The 22,822-nt window shown below is 45.2% G+C and overlaps 1 protein-coding gene across 4 annotated transcripts in view; it reads left to right on the top strand.

Moving 5' to 3' along the window:
- The window catches only part of RPAP1 (RNA polymerase II associated protein 1), a 44,780-nt gene that overhangs the window by 5,251 nt on the left and 16,707 nt on the right, over positions 1-22,822 (top strand). For 3 of the 4 annotated variants that reach the window (XM_075927158.1, XM_006128697.4, XM_075927157.1), the window contains exons 2-12: positions 1,518-1,740; positions 3,570-3,718; positions 3,947-4,039; positions 6,039-6,219; positions 7,341-7,517; positions 10,723-10,920; positions 16,987-17,102; positions 18,377-18,475; positions 18,965-19,066; positions 20,691-20,858; positions 21,668-21,859. In XM_075927158.1, coding sequence (XP_075783273.1) covers positions 1,551-1,740; positions 3,570-3,718; positions 3,947-4,039; positions 6,039-6,219; positions 7,341-7,517; positions 10,723-10,920; positions 16,987-17,102; positions 18,377-18,475; positions 18,965-19,066; positions 20,691-20,858; positions 21,668-21,859 — 1,665 coding nt within the window. In that variant the 5' untranslated portion in view covers positions 1,518-1,550. The remainder of the gene's footprint in view (positions 1-1,517; positions 1,741-3,569; positions 3,719-3,946; positions 4,040-6,038; positions 6,220-7,340; positions 7,518-10,722; positions 10,921-16,986; positions 17,103-18,376; positions 18,476-18,964; positions 19,067-20,690; positions 20,859-21,667; positions 21,860-22,822) is intronic. The other variant, XM_075927160.1, reaches the window with a different exon arrangement.

Here is a 22,822-nt window from a genome sequence, read left to right as displayed (position 1 = left end):
GCAGTGCTGTTGGAAGGAAGCCAGATTCTAAGGCAGGCAGCATTCTGCCTTCTCCCTTTAAAAGCAATCCAGAATCAATACATGCAGATTTGTGATATAAAATTATGCTCTTTTATATTTACAAAGAGCACAATACATTGTTTACCTCCCTATTGCCTAATATAGGGCAACCTTATTCCTGACCCCCACCCCGCCCCTCAAACCAACCAGCAGCCACTTGTGGGACCTTTGGTGGCAGTTTCAGCAGAGACGTCAAGGAATTTCCTTCTTGCTCGTAGAAGTGGTTCTGCTGTCAGGGTAGTGAAGGGAAGTTCACCCTGCTGTTGCATATGCTATACCCATTTTTGACATAAATAGGGTACACCACTGTAGGATTGTTGAGTTGGCAACTGTCACAAGCATTATACCATTATGTTCCAACATGGGTGTCTATAATTTGGCACCTGAATCTTCCTCTAGGAGTCAGAGGTGCTGAGCACTCAACTACATTCCAGTTTTAATACTCCATGAGTGTAATGGGATCTGTGGGTCTTCATCGCCTCTAGAACTAGGCACCTAATAAAGAAAAGATAACTCTTTAGATCTAAACCTTTTTTTTCCTAATTTCCTGTCTTATTTCGAAATAGAATTTTTAGCCCCCTGCCCACATAATGCATTTATATGGGTCTTTGGATAAAGAACAATGAAAGAATGGCTGGATCCATCCCTGGTCTAATGCCACTGAAATAAATGGTGTGTTAAGGGGGCGAAGTATCTCCCCAATTCCAGCTATTTCCTTCCAGAAGATTCAATACAAGTAATCCATATATTACAAATACAGAACATTTAGATTGTAAATAAAGAAATGAGTTATTTCTTACAGCATCCTTCTCCCCAAACATTACATTCTAGGAGGGCAAAAGATAGTGAGAAGGCAAAATTAAGAGGAATAATCAAGGTAGAAATCACTTCTCAGATGAGATTTGAGTGAATGTGAAGGAGGCGGGAAGATGTAGGAAAGTTGTTTCAGAGCTGCGGTGGGAATAGCTCTTGCACCAAAGGTGGACAGAAGGATAAGATTCTGAGAGAAGGATGGAGTACATTGGTTGATTCCAAAGAGGGGATTTTATGTTGGTTTTTCACCTGAGTAACCTTGCTCTTATTTTAGTGCTGAAAATCAAATAGATCCCACAATACCTTTTTGGGCTAAACATTATCAGCCTCACACAATTAAAGACTGCAGCCAAGTTTGTTTTAAAAAAATCTTGAAAAGAGCAGTGCCTGTTGGCTGGCTGTGTTTGTTGGACGGATGGTGTTTTGCTCCCAAATGTCTGGCAGAGCAAGTGTTTGCTTGTCTGACGCATTGACTGCTAGTGAAGACAAGGTAACCATTCTTCATATTAGTGGTGCAAATGAACTATGGTTTGAGTGGGTGGGATACTGCAGTAAGGGTGGGAGAGCTGTGTGTCGAAAGGAAGTGTTCAGGGATTTCTTCCTGCTATTCCAAGTCTCTAATTTGTTACCTCTGTGTGTGCTAGGTACCCTGGGAGTGATACATAGCTGGAAGCAGGATGTTGTCAAGACCAAAACCTGGAGAATCTGAGGCAGACCTGCTGCATTTTCAGAACCAATTCCTGGCAGCAAAGGCTTCCCCAGCAGTGAAGATTGTGAAGAAAGTGGATAAGAGGAGAGGAGCTGGTGGCGGTGGAGAAGAAGAGACACCCCCACTGCATGGGGACAGGGATGTGGTGATATTAGATGGTAACTTTCTTTGGGGTGTCTTTTTATATTAATATAGGTATCTTCCCCCTTGAACTTTGAGTAATCACACCCACCTCAGCACTCATATGCTTTATGCCTTCTGCCTTCTTCCCCTCAACAGTCATCTGTTTTTTTCCCTGCATTTGTATCCTGCTTGTGACATTCTTCACCCTTACTCCCTTATCTAGACTAAAGTGCTCCTTTTATGTTCTTGTGCCTGTCCTCCAACATCCTCTATCAGTTCTCTGCAATGCACATCTGTCTCAAGTGCAATCCTGTGCTGCCTGTGGCATCATACATCCCCAAATATCTCTGCAATATCCATTTGCTTGGACTTGTGTTTGTAGTAGCTACTTCAGTTACATCATGCATAGCACCAGCTGTTATACTTTGCATTTTGGCTAGTGGTGGGCAAACTTTTTGGCTCAAGGGCCACATCAGGGTATAAAAATTGTATGGAGGGCCATGAATGCTCACAAATGGAGGTTGTGGAAGGGGGGAGAACTCTAGTTGTGAGATGTGGGTTTTAAGGTGGGGCCAGAAATGAGGAGTTGAGGATGTGAGAAGGGGCTCTGGGCTGGGGCAAGTGAAGGAAGAGGTCAAGGGTGCAGGCACCACACAGCACTTACCGTCTCAAGCAGCTCCCAAAAGCAGTAGCATATCCCCCTTCCAGCTCTTATGCAGGGGATGGGAGTGGGGCAGACAGCTCTGTATGCTGCCCCTCAGTCTGCAGGGACCATCCCTGCAGCTCTCATTGGCCAGGCAATGGGAACTGTGGGGTGGCGCTTGAGTGGTGAAGAGTAGGGATGTAAAATCCCAGTTAATCAGGTGGGCGGGGGCTGCTCCAGCCTACTGGTTAACCATAACCAGTAAGCATCACCTGGTACGGGTGACACTTGCTGGTTAATTGGTTAATCATTCACACCCTTAGTGGACAGTTCATGGAGCCATCTTGCTGTCCCTATGGTAGGATCCAGAGGGAGGACGTGCTGTCTGCTTCTGGGAGCGGTGCAGAGTAGGGCAAGTCCCCTGACATGGCTCCCAGCAGGAGCTTGAGGGCTGGATTAAAATAGCTGGTAGGCTGGATGCAGCCCGCAAGCTGTAGTTTGCCCACCCCTGATTTAGACTGTCTTCTCAGTACCTCTGTTTAATTCTCCATTCAATTCTGCTGACCACCATCTGTTTTAGTTTGCTCTACATTTCTTCATCTAACATCCATCAGTCTGCTACCGCACTGATAACCGTTAACAGTTCTATAGTACCTTTAATCATTACCATTCAAGGTGCTTTTATAACATCAGTGACTTAAAAACTTCACAACCGTCGGTGTGGTAGGGAAATATTGTTTTCACTTTTGCTGATGGAGAAACTGAGGTATTGACTTGTTCAAGGTCCCACAGTAAGTAACAGGCATAGTTGGGACTAGAAGCTTAGTCTCTGGAATTGTCAGCCTGGGCTCTAACTGCAAATGCTTCCTCTCTATTAAATGCTAAGACAAGACACTTGAATGTGTATTGTCCTTGTACTTATAGCTTTCCCTGGCAACCAACAATTTTGAACTCTGTGGTTTTCCCTGTGCACACAACTTTTTACATCCCCTGGGAACGTAAATCAGCAATAAAACCCATAAGTTCACTCTGTTTCCCTGAGAAGTTGAGAATTGTTAACTTACTGTTTCATCATGTTTCATTCTTGCCAAGATAATAGTACCTTAATATGCTTGAGCAAGATTCCCTAAGACTTAGCAAGCCTCTGAAAGTTGTGTGTGTCATATGCAGTCTCATGGGATACGCATTGAGTTTCTTTTGTTGTTGTTTTTGCCTTTTCAGACTTTCCTGATGTGCTTCCAGCCCTTATGCCAGCACCCCCAAAGAAAGCCAAGTTCAAAAATACCTTTGTCCACTTTGAAGATGAGGATCCAGAACAGAGATTGGAGTGTCACGATCGACATATCACAGCAGTCTTCAGTAAAATCATTGTATGCCATGTGCTTAAGTGGTCGTATAGTGTCAGGTTGCTGTGAATAGAGCACTAAGGAGAGGGGAGGGAGTGCCTCAGATGTGAGGAAGCCCTTGTTGTCTTAGAATGTGGTGAATCCGTGGTTGTGGCACTGGAGTATCCTGGAGCACCTTGATAAGAATGATCAGCTTGGAGTGCACATGCAAGAAGTAGTTTGTCTAGTTTATTCTGTTTCTCTTTTCTCCAGGAACGTGACACTAGCTCGGCAGCTGTGACCATGCCCATACCCACTGGAGATCCATTTCCCAGAGCATTTCACCGGTCTGAAATAAAAAATGAGGTCAGAAATGCACCTTCACCTAAGTCTTCTCCCGCTTTCTTACTGTAAAGCAGAATGTCTGGCAACAGTACTGGCACTTCTCTGCACTATAAGCAGGCACTGGAGATCAGGAGCTAATTCACGTATCTACTAAATTTTGTCTTTCTCACAAGAAAGTGCTGTCCTGCCAAATCAGAGTCAGGAGTTGCCTTGTTTTCTATCACTAAATAAGATTGAATTCCCCTAATCTAGAAAGAGAAAGGTCCCTTCAGATTTGTTTGCTTAGGAAGCCTGGGGGAGTTCAATTCTTTCTCTCTCTCTATCTCTAATCTAAAATTACTACAGGATGAAAAAGTGACATCATGTATCGCTCTGCGTCTCACAGCCCCTCTCTAAGCCATGTGCTTCCCCCCCCTCCCGCTCTGGGGAGCCACGGGAGCTGTGACCCATGTGGCCTCCCCTGCCCCTACCCCCTGCTCAGGGCAGGGAGGGGGAGCTGTATGACCTCTGACTAGGCCCAACCCAATACCCCGGTGGCCAGGGAGAGAGCCTGGCCTGGCAAGGCTGCGGGGGGAGAGTTGAGTCTGCTGGGGTTGGGGGAAGAGGAAAGAGCCTGGCCTGGCATGGTGAGGCCTCAGCCCAGACCCTAACCCCTCTTTATGCCCCTCCCCCCCCCTCGGTGGCCTAAGGGAGAGAGCTGGGCCCTGCTTGGCTTTGCCCAGGCCCCAGCTGGGGGCAGAAAGGAAGGGCTGGGGCTGCCTTGGCCTCTCCGGGTGCGGGGAGAGCTGGGTTGGCCTCAGCCTCTGGGGGTGGGGAGGAGAGAAAAGCTGGGGTCGTAGCCTCTCTGGAGGCCAGGGGCAGGGGGGAAGAGCTGGGACTGGGGCAGCCTAGGCCCTCCCCAGCCAAGAGGTGGGTTAGTGAGTGGGGGGGGCGCAGCCCCCTAGTTTCCTTTTTTACCAGAGAATGCACCATATTCTATTAATAAAGAATAAAAGACTTTAACAATACGATTATATCCATTCCCCAAGGGGTAGCACTTCTTTACAAGCCCTCTTGTGTATTCATTTGCATTGGTGTCTGGTGCAGCTTTCTCAGGTTTGAGTTTGTTTGGTCTGAAATCTACTACAGAAGCTAGAATTGGAGGCAGATGCTTCTGTCATCTTAGTTTTGCAGTAACAGGAGGTGCAAGCTAAGAAAACAAAATTAAGTTAGAGCAGCATCCAGTTTCTGGGGTGATGACACATGATGGATGTGCTGGTGCATCTGAAGAGATGGCTTTTCAGAGGAAAGATGATTAAAAAGGAGTAGCTTCTATTAAACTGCCAAGTTTGTTACTTATAAATATGTAAGCATATGGAAGCAGCTTCTTAGAGTTTTATTTTCATACTCTTATTTTTTTAAACACTCTTCTCCCATCATTGGGTATGACAAGTACAGGATTCCTACTTCCTTCGTATACATGGATTCCCTATAGATTGATGGGAATTCAGAGACTTGCTTCCTTAGCACAAATAGCGCATTAATTTAGCTAAAGTTATTTTAGCATCACTCGTCCATTTATTACTATGTAAATCTTCTCACCCCGTTATAGTCCAATAATCTTGTAAGAAGCCTGTTCCAAACATGTGGAGATTACAGTACAACCCCCCACTTATCCTCAGAAATGCAAAGCATTCAGATAAACAGGGTTTCAGATTAACCAGAGAGCATGAGCTGGTGTGCTCATTGATATTTATCGTCTTTCTGATTTGCCACAATTCAGCTGTAATAAAGCCCAGTTGTTTCTCATCAGCAAACGATAGTGGCAATTGTTCGTCTCCTTTGTTCTTCAAACAATACAGTAGAAAAACATCAAGCATGTCCAGGAGTGAGGGCAGGCACTGGTATTTATTTCCCTTATAAATGTGCTGTTCCAACCCCTCTGCTTGTACGGTGTATACACAGCTGTCTGTGATATGTGTATGGTGGGGGATCTGGAGAATTAGTGTTGATGTGGGAATTTATCTTCCTACATGTCAAGATGGAATCTGGAGGAAAAAGTATCTTTGCACGGAAGATAGCTGCTAAGAGAGCAGCTGAACAGTCTGTGACAGCTCCACCTGCTGTTGAGACTGGGCATACACACAGAAGAGCCGCAGTTCCAGGTGCCATCTGTTCCCCTGGATCAGCAGAGAAGGAGCCACTCCACAGCTCTAAGGCTGGTGAGTCCTGGAGCCTGTCTGTCTTAACTGTCATATGTGAGAGGCCACCACTAATGTGGTCTCTGATCTGCCTCACAATCTTTAATGTCTGTATTCCCACACAGTCCTGTGGAGTGAGCAAGTGCTATTATCCCCATGTTACAAATGGGTAGCTGAGGAAAGGAGAGGTTGACTTGCCCAAGGTCCCACAGGTGGAGCAGAGAATTGAACTCCAGTTCTGGGGCCCAAGCTGGTACATAAGCACTGAGCTCTCCCTTCCCCCCTTTTTCCCCCCCTCACTTGGTTCTCCCAAAGGGTCATTGTGGCTTAGTTTTTATTCAGCTTTTTCCCCCTCTGGATGATCACTTATGAAGCTTCTCCAGCTTTTCAGTCAGTGAGCTGTGTTTTCCAAAATGTGGCTGTGGCTTGTCCATGACCAAGATAGCTGGGACTCTTGTAATGGGGATCCTGTCTCCCAAGTAGAAGTTGTGTGCTGTGTCTTCCATCCCTGTGATACTATAAGACAAAACTGTGGCTCCGCTTTGTTGTTGTTAACGGGAGGCGGGGAGGTGAGGCATCACCACATCCAGCAGTTACAAAGTCATGTGGCCTGCTAATCTCTGGCATTGGCACCTTCAGACCTTTCCTTGTCCCAGACAGCTTCATCTATGGCCTCTGAGGAGTAAAAGCAGTACCTCTCAAGATCCTTCACTCAATTAACCTCACAACATGGGGCATTAAAAAAAGTGACACGGCTCTGCCGCTGTTGGGAAACTACCTATTCCGCGAGATTAGACACAGAGGAACAACCCAGTGTAAAATGGCTGGTGACTCTCAGATGCTCACTTGTGTTGATGGGAAGCCTTGGGTTTCTTCTGGTAGGCTGTTCACCCTTACTTAGCTCCTGTTCATCTCTCCCCTTGCCAAGTGCTCAGCATGCAAGGATTTTAGCTGCTGTGGAGCCAGTACAAAACATGATTGCTATTACAAAAGTATATTATTTAAACTGCTTGAAGAAAGGTCCAGTGCCCGCAAGATTTCCAGTTTACAATATTAGGGATACTATTAGGTGCAGATAAAATGTACTATCCTTCCAGTGAGACACTTGACTCACTAATTTCTTCTCTTGCTGGGTCTTCTAGGCAAATCTGGTGGTGATATGAGCACTCTGCAACCTCGTATCATAACTGGAGAGGGTCTTGGGAGCTTGGAGAGTGAGCAGGAAGCTCTGGCTATCCACAAGGAGAACCTACAGAAGCTGCACTCCATGACCCAGGAGGAGATCCTACAGGAACAGAGGAGGCTGCTGGTTCAGCTAGGTATGAATATTGGTATCCTGCACACTAACATCTTATTGTCTATTTCAGGATGGAAGAGATGCAGAGCATACTGGATAGACCACAAAGGGATAGAGTAAAGCAGCTGCAGTCAGAATCATGGGGACATCCTTAATTCAGAGAGTAGCATTGTCCCAAGCCCCTGAGATGAAATTAGTGTTTATCTTTTGCTTCTAACAAGACTGTATAAAAAGAAACCTTTGTTTCTGTTCTGTGGAATTCTCCACCAGTGTGTTAGGCATAAGACTTGGGGCTCATCTAGACTACATTCCTCTGTCAAAAGAGGAGTGTAAATGAGCCTGATCGAAAGTGCAAATGAAGCAGTGATTTAAATATCCCATGCCTCATTTGCATATTCGTGTCCAATCGCTGTTTCGAAAAAGGGTTTTTCAAATGTGAAACTGCAGTCTAGACGGGGTTCTTTAAAAACAAAAAACAAACCCAACCCTTTTTCGAAAGAACCCATACTCCTGAAAAAAATGAGTCAAACCCCAAAAATAACACACTTTGCAAGCAGTACAAGAAATAACAACCCACCAAGTATGCTTAATGCTTTTTGAAATGCGTTAAGGCAGTGATCACCAACCAGTAGATCAGGATCTGCCAGTAGATCTTGGAGCCTCTGACAGGTGATCCTGGCCAAACCAGTCAGGAAGCTACTGGTTTTTCAGTTGCCCCTCCACCCACTGTCATGCTGCTCCTGTCCTCTGCCTTGAAACTGGTTCCCAGGAGCCTTCTGCTTGCTGTGCAGGGTGGCGGAGGCAGTAGAGAAGGGGCACTGATGTCAAGGTGTCCCTGCTACCCCCATTTCTGTACCTTATTTCCACACAGAGAGAAGGGGTTGGAGGGAGTTTGGCAGTGCAAATCTCTGTCACTCACATAGAGTGTGTGTGCGTGTCATTCTCACAAACACGCACTGACCTTCACTCTCATCTCCTGACCCAACACGTATGTGGGGATTGGTTGTTATTTCTTGTACTGATTGCAAAGTGTGTTATTTTTGGTTTTTGACTGGTCTGTGCACTTCATAATTTTCATTTATCTCTTGTGCTTAAATTTAATTCTTTGAATAATGAGTTCTCAAATGCCTAACCTGACGTGGCTGGAGTAGTATCTCTGTAGTAATATCTGTTCCTGGACATGGCTGGCATATCCCTGCAGCCCCTGAAGAAGGCAGAGCAGGGGGTGTCCGCATGCTGTCCTCACCTGCAGACACCACTCCTGCAACTCCCATTGATCAATAATGGGGAACTGTGGCCAGTAAACACTGCGGGCTCAGTGGAGCCATTGCTGTACATACTGGCTGCTTTCAGCAGTGGCGCAGGGCCAGGGTAGGAGTAAGCCTGCCTTAACTCCACTGCTCCACCATTCAGAAGCCATCTCAGTTAAACAGTGCCCTGGCAGAGCCTGCTTCCTGAACCCCTGTCCTAGTCCTAAACCACCTCCTACACCCAGTCTCCTGCTCCAGACATGAGTCCCCCTGCACCCAAACTCTTTCCCAGTGCTTGCACCCTGAAACCTCTCCTGGACACCAGTCTCCCACCCTGGGCTAAGCCCACAGCCCATCGCACACTCCAAACTCCTTGGCCCAAGAACAGAGCCTGCACCCTAACTCTCTACTCCAGCCTGGTGTGAGTGAGTGAGGATGGCAGAGGAAGGAGGATGGAGTGAGAAGGGTGAGGCAGGGCCAGGGCCTCAATGAAGGGGCAGGAAGGAAGTGGGGCAAGGGTATTTGGGTTTGAGGTAGATCTTACATTGCACTTAAATTGAAAAAGTGATCTTGTGGTTAAAAAGGTTGGAGACCGCTGCTCATAACCGTGGGGGATGGGACAAGATGAGTCCTCAAGATCCTTTTCATTCCTATGATTCTCGGGATACCAGTTCAGATTTAAAAAACGAAACAAACAAACAAACAAAAAACCTTCCCCTGAACTTGTACCTAGAACTTGAACTGAAACTTTGGTGTGGTTCAATAAAATGTGAATAATTCTTCTTAATAGGCTCTGTGCTTCGTAGTCAGGTGGAACTGAGATTGGTGTCAATGAGAAATCCATATATAGGAAAAGCAGAATGTCAGAACTCAGATCACTAGGTGGATCTGAAAGCAAAGTTTTCTTCATGAGGAATAGTGTGATGTGTACGTGCCTCTGTTGCAATACAAGGGAAAATTACTTTGTTTATATTTTCAAACTGGCAGAATAAATAGAATTTAGGGTCTTTTTTCATGTTTTGAAAGGTATATATCAGATTGGTGCTTCCTGTCATTTTTAACAACCCATTGTCCCCCTCATACATGAACAAGAGGACCTAACGCGGTGAGTGCCTTAAAAAAGATGCATTACAGGCAGTCCCTGACTTACGCAGATCTGACTTATGTCGGATCCGCACTTACGAACAGGGCTTTTCTCGCCCCGGAGCTCACGGGCGGCGGGTCGCCACCCGTGTTCTCCAGGGCGAGAAAAGCTTCTCCCGGTCTCCCTGGTCTGCTGTGGGGGTCCAGCAAAGCCACTGGACTCCCCCAGCAGACCAGGGACACCCGAGCAAAGCCGCCGCCTGGGCAAAGGAGTAAAGCCACACGGGCGGCGGCGTCCCTCCGCCTGTGCGGCTTTGCTCGGGTCTCCCTGGTGTGCTGGGGGGGGACTCCCCCCAGCACCCCAGGGAGACAGGAGCAAAGCCGCACGGGTCTACCTGGTCTGCTGGGGGTTAGGGGGCGCAGCTAGTGCGCCCCCCCCCCCCCAGCAGACCAGGCTTTTGTTGCGGGACGCCACGGGTAGAGCAGCTGGGGTTCTGCCGGGTTGGTCCTGTGGGAACCTACAGGGCAGCGCCCCAGCTGTTCTGTCCCAGGCTCCAGATTCAGCAGCTGTTGAAACTGATCAGGCTGATTCCAGGGAGCTGGGGGCAGAGCAACTCTGCCTCCGGCTTCCTGTAGTCAGCCCCTGGTCAGTTTCAGTGGCAGCAGCTGAATCTGGAGCCAATTCCGACTTACATACAAATTCAACTTAAGAACAAACCTATAGTCCCTATCTTGTACGTAACCTGGGGACTGCCTGTACTTGGCACAGGAAAAGATGATCATCAAGAACATTTTTGGACTGGAGTAAAAAAGCCTAAAAAGGAAATAGTTGGAGCTGGACCAAGAAGCATTCTAATGACTCGGTTTCACTATTCTATTTGTCACTTCTTTCAGATCCCACCTTAGTTGCTTTCTTAAAGTCACGACGTGGTGTTGACGAAGGTCACGAGAGCAGAACGAAACCCGGAGATCCAGAACCTGGATCTGAATCCCAGCATGGTGCAAAGGAAACTCTGGAGGATTTCTCTGTAGAGGGCTCAGGTGTAGAAGTGTCTGTGAAGACTGAAGAAGATAAAAGAATGGAAATTGCAGGTAACAAAACCCATACTTGGTGGCATTATAGGCCTAATTCTGTGGCAAGATTGCCTGTTTTCTGAATCATTTCAGTGCTGAAGTCTGCAGCACTTTGTTAAATACCAAATTAGCCTTCAGTCAGAAGATTTGAAATAAATCAAAATTTGGGTCGAAGCAGAACAGCAACACTTATTTTAATTTGAGCTCTGTGCATTGTAAGGATGCTATTTTATACACTGTGCCTTGTAAATGGGGAGAACCCATTAATCTTTACAACTTCAGAAGTGAGCCTCATTGATCTTCTGAGCAGGGAAAGGAAAGGACAGAGTGAAGCAAAAAGACATGGAGAGGCAGCTGCTGCTGGAATAGCTTTCTTTTAAATGGCACTGTCACTTTGCAAATAGCTGCTTTCTCTGGGATTGACTGATGTCCTTTGCTGCTGATTCATTTGCAGCATGCCCTGGGGCTGTCTGTAACCATTATTGAATCGCAATGAATCCGCACACCCACCAGACATGTATTTATAGCCCTTGGGCTGCGCTTTTGCTGTCAAGAGTTCAGCTCTTGTGGGAGGTGCTGCCCCTTCCTATAGGGCACAATGTTAGTGGAAATTCTGCAGTAAATAGTCTTGGTCATGTTGGGTGACCTGCTTGGTCTTTTCTTATCTGACTTTCCATGATATTACAGTCTGGCTTGGATCTGAGAATAGCTGAGATGGGTTTTCAGAGAATGCCTGTTTTGTGTTCATGTGGAGGTGGCTGTGATCAGGGCATCCCACCATTCTGCGGGTAGAAGAGTAGTACAAAGCGGTGAGGGAGCAGTTGCGCTGTGGAATTGTGTTTACAGGGTGAAACTTTCACAGGTGATCCTACTAACGTCTCCCTGGTGTTTCCTGTATCTTTGTTTACCAGGGCTGGTCTTTGATGTTCAGACAGAGAAGAGGAAAAGTGTGTATGGGGGGTTGCTGGGGAATTGGCAGTTGCTTGCCAAGTCAGCAACAATCCCTTCAGCCCCTTGAGTTTCCAATGAGGTGTCTCCTGCCTTGGCTGAGCAGATGTTTTTGTTGTCAAGTAATCAACTATTGTTTCTGGTTTCCCTCTGAGCAGTGTTTCAGGGGCACCCAATAGTGCTCCCTTGAATCTTATTCTCCCAAACCCAATGTGCTACTAGCAAACATCTCTTTCTCCCCACCCTATCCCCAAAGTTTTCTAATTTTTCTCCTGTCCATGGAGATGAGGGCTACCCGTCAAGGTTCAGTTTTCTTCCTCTCTCAGAATAGGGGGTAGGCATGTCTCCTTTTCTCTCCAAACCCCATAGAAGGGAGACAAGGGAACTGGGGGCAGGAATAAGTTTCTACCCTTTCTGCTTTTCCAAAAGGAGGCCAATTTCTATCCAACATCCATAACAGTGGCTGTGGCATTCCAAGCTGGAAGGAAGATGAGATATTGGGAGCTACGTTGCTGCCAGCGCAGAATAAGTGCCCACTGAATCTGGTCTCTTTCAAAGCAGAGTCCTGTTCCCAGCAGAGAGCCACAGTGCAGCTCAGATTTGCTGAGCTCATCAGTCTGTGTCCTAGACATGCCTATTCCGGTTTCCCTTTTTTAAAGTTAAATGAATCGATGGGTCTCACTGCTGAGTTGCTAGTGGTCCTCACCAAAGTACCAATGCAACTGATGCTGATTGTCCCCTTATTTCCAGTTTCTGCAGAGAGGCCAAGGAGAGAATGGACATGGAAACAGAAACACCCTCTTGCTTTAGGTCCCTGTTGGGGTACCATAGGATGGCGCTGTTGGGAAGCCAGAGCTGCCACTCCATGGGCTGTCCCTGTCCTCTTGATGACAAGAGAACCTCTGTCTTCCAGGACCGTTATGTCAGCACTGAATTCACTCAGAACAGGATTGCTTCTCCCTTAAGTTTCTGTTACCAGTCCCAGTTTCCTCCCTGTTGTGTTGTTTGTGCTTTTTCCTTTTCTCCATCCTGTTGCCCATTTCTCTCTTTTTCCCTCCCCACCCGTGTATTTGTTGTTTACATCTCTCCCTCGCTGGTGTACCTCTCCCCAATTTCAGATTGTTTCTTTTCTGTCTCCGTCTCTTCATCTTCTCTTCTGATGTCTTCTCTGGGTTACAGTGGAGGCTGCCTAATGAGATCTTTGAATTGCTCCTGGATTTCAGCAGTGTGTTTTTGAAAGATAATGACTGTGTTTACCATTTCCTTGAAGAGAGAGAAGTTTGTGTGCGAGGAGGAGAAGGAGAGCTGTTTTCGTTTGTATTGTCGGATGAGGCATTTTCTTCAATCCCAGTTTTTTCCCCCTCTGATTCTTTCTCTCTCTTAGCCTTAATAAAAAGGTTATTTTTAGTATTTCAGTTCCAGAACAATGCAGTGTGCTAGCTACACTTTAGAGACACTCCCTTGCCCCACTCCGACCCAGGAACATTGACAAATGAGTTGCTTAGAAGAAGTAGTCTCTTAAAATTTGGGCAGGGCTGCATTGGAGCTTTTGAGAATAATATGTTGCTTGGGGAAGGTCCTTTTGCTTCCCACAGAAGCCTGCGTTGGTATGGGAAAAGAGGATTTTCTATGGGAGACTTCATATTTCGCGGAGAAGAGAAGCAGAAGAACAATTTATAGAAAGAAAGAATTCTAAAAATCAGTGAGGCATTTCCAACTGCCTAAGGATACGCATGCAGTGCACTGTGTCTGGCAGGAAACATAATATTAATTTTACATTAGCACTTAACATTGGGAAGCTGGCACTGCTGATGTCAAGGAGTATATTCATCATGAGTAAACTTGCAGAAATGGTAACTGCAGGAGAAAGGGCAGCCCAGTTCACCAGCACTATGGGAGACATCCTTTCAGTAGTAGAAACTTCGTTCTTAATGAGAATAAAAGGCTTCAATTTCTGGTAAATAAGGTACCAAGTCCTTTATCCAGTGGCTATCTCATTAGAGGAAAAAAGCCCCTACACGTGGAGGGGAGGAGGAGGGGAGGGGAGAGAGGAAAAAAAAAAGATTGGGTTTATAACCCTTAAAGTAATGGAAGTTCAGAAATACAATGTTGTGTTTAGGCTACCAGCTTGTGTTTCTGTAAAGGTATTTCTCAGTAAATGAACAATCTGCTGATGCCTTGGAATATGTATTGGTCTTTTTTTGTTGACAAGACTGTAATGCAAGAGCCATCAGTAACATTAATAGTCCTATTCATGGCATGATTAAATTACCCCTTTCCATTTAGTGATTAACTAGCAGTTTTAAATTTGTAGGACTTCCACTTCAAGCATTATTCATTTTATTGAATAATTACCATACATAGTAAATTTGAATCAGAAACTCGTATAGTTTCCATTACTCTTTCTGTAACTAATTGAATGAATTATTTTGTGATTTGTAACACTAAAAATTTTCTTTGCGCTAAAATGACAGCTAAATGGGCAACTCATGTTTAATTTTGTTAGCAAATATTTATAAACTCTAATCATAATAGTCATGACTTTTTCCTGATCAAAACCAAAAATAAATACTTAAACCTTTCACCCAGTATATTCCCACGTAAAAAGTAGTAAATTCCACTAATCTGAGTGGCAGAATTGTTTATGCAAAATTAGGTATCTGTGGGTTATCGCAAAGTATGACTTTATTTCCCACAAATAAACCCACAAACAAACTCTTCAAAATATTTAGTATATGGAGAAGGGAAAAACAACTTTTTGAATTAGAATGTCAATAGATTTCAGTTTTTGGTTTTTTTTCCACCCACACACATGCTGCCACTGTAGATTTCAGATACGTTTTTTTCATTAATATTGAGTAGTCCTGTGGCACCTTGGAGACTAACAAAAATATAGATAGCATCATGAGCTTTTGTGGGCAAAACCCACTTTTTCAGATGAACTTAGATGGAGAAAAAAGGGAGAGGCTCATCTGAAGAAGTGGGTTTTGCTCACAAAAGCTCATGATACTTTCTATCTATATTTTTGTTAGTCTTTCAGGTGCCACAGGGCTACTCATTTTTAAAGTTACAGACTAAAATAGCTACGCCTCTGAGACTGTTTTCATTAATGTGTACTAGGGATGTAAGCGACTAGTTGCTTCCCCTTCCCACATCTTGCGGCCTCTATCAGAGAGAGGCAACAAGGGGAAGTGGGAGCAGGAGCTGGTGCTGGGAGAGTCAGCTGAAAAGTCTGTTGCCCCCCCAGCACTGTCTCCGCGGGGGGACCGAGCCAGGAATTTGTTGTCCTTGCTCACGCCTGGTCCTAGAAGCTGCACCTCTGCTTTTTAAATGTATTAAGAGCTACCAGGTACTTAATATATGTAAAAAGCAGAGGCACAGTGTCTGGGACTGGGCATGAGCCAGGACAGCTGATTCCCAGCTCGTGCTCGGTTCCTGACTCTGCGCCTCTTCCTTTTAAATGTATTAGGAGCCACCAGGCAGAGCCACAGTGGGTTTAGTTTGTGGGGCTGGGAGCTAAGCCCGCTGTGGCTCTGCAGTTTCCCCCTTATCAGCTAATTGAATAGTCGATGGAAAATCCATGAACTGCTTGATTAGCTGATTAAATGCAATTTAACATCCCTAATGTACCCTGGGCCTTTGGCTGAAGCTTTGTGGAATAGTTTTTTGGCTGAGGTGGGGTTCCTTGCCTGATTCAAACCTACATTAGTTATGAGTCTGTGGCTGTGTCAGAAATGATGGGGGCCTTTTATAAAGATTAAAAATCTAACTGGGGACATGAGCCAGGAAGAGTTTAGGCTTCGGGAAGGGATGATCAGGGAAAAGGATTTCCACGTATTCTTTTTTTCTTGTAAGAGCGCTTCAGTGCACAGGGTTAGCAGCAGCAATTTAAACGGTTGGTAGGTCCTTCTCTTGTTTTGTTCAATCAGTAACAAGGCTGCTGCTCTTCAGTGGTCTCAGCAACCAGTCCTTGTCTAGGCTGCCTTGAGCTAAAGTTTGTGTGGTTTCTCGGGTGGAATCTGGAGATGGAAGAGACTGGTAGGTAGCTCATCCATCCTCAAGCCAGTATGGCCCAGGTTTTTATTTTACCTTTGCTAGTGTTTAGTTGACTCCAGTTACGTGTCCAAAGCACCTCTTCCCTTTGGAAAGCAATTTGCAGCCTAACCTCTCTCTCTCAGAGTTTTCCAGTATGTTGAGCCTAAATTTCCTTCCTCTCAATTTATTCTAGTTTACAGCTTTGTTTATTATGCTAAATAATTGTTCTTCCTCTATGGTGTTTACAACTTTCAGATACTTGTCAGCTGTTGTGATGCTTCTCCACTGAGTCATGGTTCAGCCAAGCTCTCTCTATGTAGCTAGCACTGTGAAGGGTGTTCGCTGCTGCAGGCAGAAACACCTCTTTATGGCGAGGCGTATGTTAAGCTTAGCTCTCCCTCCATGAGTAGCCAGGTAATGTAATTGGTCTCAGGCTCACATTAACTCACTCAAGGCCTTTGTGGAGTTGGCACCTTGTCACAAGCCCTCTTACTCTTTTCTCAGAAGTAAATCACTTCAGCTTCTTGTTAGGTAGCCAGAACTGAGTACAACATTGCAGGTGTGGATGCATCAGATCTGTGTAGTGAGGGACTATTATCTTTCTGTCCTATAACATGATGTATCTAGGCAGTTCAATATTGCACTGACATTCTTGTTACCATAGTTCACTGCAGGCTAATAATTTATTGTCCATTTTCATTTGTTTCTTTCTGCATCACTGCTTCCTGGTTTTCTACCTTTTTTCCTGGTTATTCTCTCTCAAATGTTGTTAGTTTACATTTCTCAAACTTGAATCTAATATTTTTTTCTGTCCGTGTTTCTAATCTTTGTGTACTGTCTGGTGTTCAGCTCCTCCCAAATTAGCATCATCTCTGAATTTCATTACAGTGCTGTTTACTTCCTCTCTTAGAGCTTATGAAAGATTAAAATGGCAGTAAATCTTTGATGTTTATGCACCAGTTATGAGTCAATTTCAAGATAGCTTATTTGTTACTTTATATGAAAACTGCATACAAAATAGTCTCAAAGCCAAATATTTGGCTGTCTCCCTCTATGCCCAGGAAAGATAATACCTCTGATGCTTTCTCTCCCTCCTCAAAGAAGTTGACCTTCCAATCAAGCCCCAGAAAGAATGGATCCACATGGACAGTGTGGAATTGGAAAAGCTGGAATGGACAAAGGATCTGCCCCACCCAAGGCAGAGGAGAACCAAAAAGGTGTAGAAAGTAGAAACTGATTATGTCATTTTTTTGGGTATGTGGGGCATCTGGTTCATGTTGAGTAAGTCTTCAAAGTCTGATATTGCTTGAAAATGAGCCTTCTCTTCAAACTATAAATCATGCCAATAATGACATTGCTCCATCTCTGTCCTCTTAGGGTGTGATAAAAATCCAGTTATTGTGTTCATCCTAGCTTTTGTCACAGTATTATGCAGAGTTGATCTGGAATTAAAGGGGACCAGGGATTGAGATGGGAACTTAGTCTCTAGTGCAGGGGTGTGCAATAATTTTTGATGGAGGCCCACTCCAAGATTTTGGAAAGTGGTGAAGGGTCACACTCTTCCATGATATTAATGGAGGAGATGCAGGGTCTGGGATGGATGTTGGGTGCAGAAGGGAGCTTGGGGTGAGGGATTGGAGTGCAGGAGGGAGAGTGGGGTCTGGGAGACAGTTGTGACTTGGGGCACGGGATTGGGGTGCAGTGTTTTGGAATGTGACCTAGGGCAGGAGGGGGTTGTGACCTGGGGGAGGGGACTGGGTTGCAGGAGTTGGGGTTGTGACCTAGGGTAGGAAGGGATTATGATCTGGGGCAGGGAATTGAGGTGCTAGATATGGATGCAGGAAGGGGCGCAGAGGGTTTGGGTATGTGGAGTGGGGTATGATGAATGCTTGTAGAGCTTAAAATGTTTGCCAGACAGCCAGCCTCCCTGTCTGCACAGGCTGCAGGGCCATGTGCTTGTGTGAATAACTAAGCGGGGAGGGGGATGTGGTGCTCATGTGCTGCCTGTTATTCAAATAGGCAGCTCCCATTGGCCAGTTTCTGGCCAGAAACCAGCCAATGGGATTGTGCTGGGAGTCGGGAGCAGCGCCTGAAGCCTCCCCCTCCCCTCTCTGAGATTATAGCTTTGAACCAGAAATGCTTTTCTGGGTGGCTGCTTTTCTGCGTGGTATGCGGGGCAAGCAGTGGAATCTACTTAGGGCTCCCTGCTAGGTCCATATGCCGGATCTGGTGGCTTGGTGGGCCAGATTTGGCCTGAGGGCTGTATTTTGCCCAGGCCTGCTCTAATGGCTGAGAAATCTGGGAATTTTGAAGTTTGGCAACTGGAGTATGTGGGGGAATAGCTCTGGAAGTTAAGAAATCAGGGCAATTAAGGTAAGTTCTAGAGAATTTAGGATTTTGTGAGTTAAGAGCTAGAAACTGTATTGAAGTGAGATATAAAATTGCATGAGTGAAGTAAAAGGCAGTAATATCACTTCTTTTTTTAAAATAGGGAATGCAAGCACGATTTAGTTTGAAAGGAGAATTGATTCCCCCGGATGCTGATTTACCTACTCATCTGGGTCTACACCATCATGGAGAAGAAGCAGAAGTAAGGGAAATACCAGAACGAAGTGAAAATGCAAAGAGAACAGTACACTTTATTGTGATTTCTGTGTTTAATTCTAAGATTCTTTGTGTCTGGATATTCTAATGATGGTAGATGATTCAATATGTAGATGATTCAAAAAAGGAGGTATACCGGATCTTGCACAAAAAGGTTTTTTTTTTTTTTGTGCAAAATGGGCCCATCTACACTGCTTTTTTTGTGCAAAAACCTCTTCTGCAAAAAGGATCGGAAGAGACTATACAAATGAGAGCCCGAGAAATACTAATGAGCACTTCATTTGCATTGCCTCTGCCAACAAATTCCTGCAGTGTAGAGGTAGCCTGAGGTAGAAGCTGTCATTTGCATAAAGTAACACCCACAACTCCTTTGCAGTGCAGTTCAATCCTGTGTACTAATTGTACTGTGTAATATTTTGTAAGTACTTTAAAGGTCCTGTTTTAAGTCTCTTTTTTCCCCTCCCGATCTGTTTAGAGGGCTGGTTACTCCCTCCAAGAGCTTTTCCACTTGTGCCGCAGTCAGATCATTCAGCAGAGGACATTGGCACTACAGGTGCTAGGCCATGTTGTCCAGAAGGTGAGTGATCTCTGTAAGGAAGTCCTTTTTCCTAATTTACACTGCTGGAAAAGTCCAGGCCCATGTTCTCTAATGCGATATGTTCACATCACACTGCCGAGGCAGCACAAAGTGGACAGATTCCAGCCAGAGGTCACAAGAGAGAATGTCCCCTCGCATGGAGAACCCCTCACTGGTGTAAAGCTGGTAGAGACAATTCCTACATCACCTACCTCTGCCTCCTTGGCAAAGGGGTGGGGCATGTGTGTGATGGCGCGTTGGAGTTTTCCCGTCTCCTGCACCCCCGTAATGGCAAGAACAGACTCCACCAGCCAGTAGAATAGAGGGAGTTTATTGCTTCTCCAGGATACAGTACAGATGTCATCTGGTTACAGGAACTGGGGCTAAGAGGCCTCAGTGGCTCTCCCCTTGAGATGTGGGGTGGCTGGGCCCTACAATCCCAGCCCCCTCCCTAGCTCCTTCTCCCCTGCTTCCCTGTCACCCACTGCCCAAGCCTAGTCACCAGCAAGGCACCCCCACTACGACACAATGTGAATGAACATGTTGGATATGGGCCCATGTGAATCCAAGTAGAATGGGGCTATGGGAAAACTGAGCCCCAGATCTCCCTTGAAGATGTTCAAAAGTGCTGTTCAGCAGTGTCACAGAGATTGCATATTTGGTGGCTCCATGGTTTCATCTGACATGGCACTTCCTCTCCCACTGGCTAAGCCAGCTCTGTGACCTGCTTGTTCTTGTAGCAGGTGAGAATAAACCATGCTACACCAAAAGTGATGTGCCAGCACCCATGGCAGGATGAATTGTCTGCCCCAGTGGAAAGCAGAACAACTTCCTACCTGGCTCACATAGAGAGTTCTGCAGGGGTTTCAGCAATGAATAATGCAAAGAGGACTTAATGTGAAGAACTTTGGGGGATGGGATAAGGAGCAGGAATTTAGTCCAGAATTAAAAAGTGTGATCTGAGAAGAGGGAAAAGGAGCTGTTCACTAACAGAAAACAAAAGGAAAAAAATAGAAACCAACAGATAAAGAGTCTTTCTACTCCTGGAGTACTTGCTTTTCACTCTCCCTGCCCCACCATTGATAGGGCTAGTGCAGAGGGAATAGACCACAGTGGGAGAGCAGTAGTTCAGTAATAGGGATAGCTTGTCATGCTTAAATAGGAAAGGAGCTCAGATCCCTGAAACTAGTGTCCAATGTGAAATGTCAGCATATGATGACCTAGCACAAAGAACGTGGGACAACTCCCATCTAATGGAAGTACAAAAGGAGTATTCTGGAGGAACCTGAGAGTCATGAAGCCACAAGGAGTTTGATGTATCCTAGCAGCATAGTCTTCCTCATGGGTCCCCATGTGTTTGCAGTGAAATTGCCCTTGTATGTTTATCCCATTGGGGTATTTTGGAGACTCCTCCCATGTAGAAAAGGGAGAAGGGTTCAAAAAGAGCCATGGCAGATTGTTAGTTGGAAGCATTTGCAAGGTGCTCCATTGTCACTGACCAAACACAGATCTCTTAGCTGCTTTGTGTTTAACAACTGGTGTGGTGTGGTGTGTCAATGCATGCCTGACTTTAATGGGGTGACCCTGTAGTTGATGCTGAGAGTGTGGGTGGCATTTCTTTCAGGCCAAGGCTGGGGAGTTTGCCGCCTCCTTGAAGGGCAGTGTCCTGCGCTTGCTGCTTGATGCCGGATTCCTTTTCTTGTTGCGCTTCTCCTTGGACGATACGGTGGATAATGTCATTGCGGCATCTGTCCGCGCTCTCCATGCACTGCTGGTGTCCCCTGAAGATGAGGTGAAGAAGTGATGCTAGGTTTGATACCATTGTGGGTGTGGGAATCAGAGGGAAGGGACCTATTAAGTTATTTGGATCAAGTCATGGTGGCCATTGTCACGTTATTCTCTCTACAAATTTATTTTCATGCTTTGTTCAGTCTCTCAGAAAACAGTATGGCTTCCACCGCTCAATTTCCTGGGCCTAATTACTCAGCTAGATCTCACTATTCAAAATTTGTGAATGTAGCCATTAGGGTCCTAAGTGTGGCCTGTGAGACATTTGTTTATCACTGCCCATGCTCTGGGTTGCCAGATTCTGCTGGTTTCTCTATGTTGTTCTTTTTCTACTAGTATTACAAAAGTGACACGTGTAAAGCATGGATTGAGGTGTATGCTAACTGCACACAACATTGACTGGGGCATCTGTGCTTCCCCTGCATTTAGTCAAAGGTTTCCTGTGGTTCAAACGACACATTCTATACATTCTAGTATGCAAGTGGAGTTACAAAACTACCCTATCCCGGGAGACTGTATTGGTTACAATAATCTCTTGTGCCTCACTGAGATGAAGGAAGGGTGCTCAAGTGGTCCTTTCACTAGTTAAGGTTGCCCATCTCTAGTCTAAGTTGAATTTGGACCAGTCTGAGGTTGGCATCCTCCCTGGATCCCTTTTAGCTTAGACTTGGGCTTTGTAAATACACCATGGTCTCTTGTTCCCATTTTGGAATGCACTAGCTTGTTTTCAAAAGCATTTTTAAAAAGCATTTTCTCTCTCTTCTCCCCCGCTTGCCCCTTTGCTATAATATATGTATGTACTTTTCATTACAGGAGTACCTTGACCAGACTTTCTCATGGTACCAGGGGATGGCTGTGTTCCCCTTCATCCCCAACAGGGAAGGGGGGGAGGAGGAGGAGGAGGAGGAGGAAGAAGAATGGACTCCAATGGAAAAGACACAAGGGGAAAAATCAAAGGATGAAAACAAGCCAGATCCAGTTGTGGCCCAGTATGATGTCATAAAGGTAAACTCATAGATATGTCTGGAATCTTGTCAGGAAAACAATATCTGCACAAGGACTGTATGTGCTATTAAAGCTAACTAGCTGGGCCTGTACATTGTAATTCCAATGGAATCACTGGAACACTGGTGACCTTGATGTCACAGTCACTTAGGGCCAAATGAGATCACCTAATAATTCATCCCCCTCCCTAACTGCAAGATGCAAGTGTAACTCTTTAATGTGAATTCACCATGTGCTTCTCTTCATCTCTGTCCCACTGAAATGAGACCTAGAAACAGTCACTGTTGTCTGAGCCAACCTTATAGACAGCAACGATATGGCCACCATTGCTCGGTTTGGTACATAAATCCTCAGTTTTAGCATGTTACTTGGTTTCCCTGGGAGATTTTAGCTGAGCACCTCATGAGTAGGTAATTTTTTTTTTTTGTTCTACTCCGTGATGCTGGCAGGATGTTTAAAGGAGTACTAATGAAGATCTGGATCAAAGCATAGGAGAACTCAGCTTGTGGTGCTGAATGACAAGTTTGGTCATTCTCAGATCAGGATAACTTCCAAGTTCTGCTGATGTGATTAGTTGTAATTCCACTTGAGGACATCAATCTGAACTAATGTGAATTTTTGTGAATTAATGAAGAGATGCCCACCACGGTGTTACCTACAGCCTTCATCCAAAAATGAAATCCAGCAGAAACAGGCCTGTGATATTAGAGAAAATGTTTGTGGGCAGCTACAAAATAAGTACCTGGTTTTAACATTCTTTCATTAAAACTGTTCAAGTTGAAATCCAGCTTTTAGTTGTCTTAAATTTGGGAAACTGGTCACATTTCAAAAGATTAGAAAAGGAGCTGTTGCATCCCTGTTTTTTAAAAAAGGAAGAGAAATCAGCTTGCATAAAATGAGACCCAACCAGCATGATTTCCATAGAGGTAAATCCATAATACATATGCTCTGTGAAATATTATT

The sequence above is a fragment of the Pelodiscus sinensis genome, chromosome 4 (assembly GCF_049634645.1).
Source record: "Pelodiscus sinensis isolate JC-2024 chromosome 4, ASM4963464v1, whole genome shotgun sequence".
Taxonomy (NCBI): Eukaryota; Metazoa; Chordata; order Testudines; family Trionychidae; genus Pelodiscus; species Pelodiscus sinensis.
Note: the sequence above shows the minus strand (reverse complement) of the source record. Positions and strands in the feature narration are given on the sequence as shown.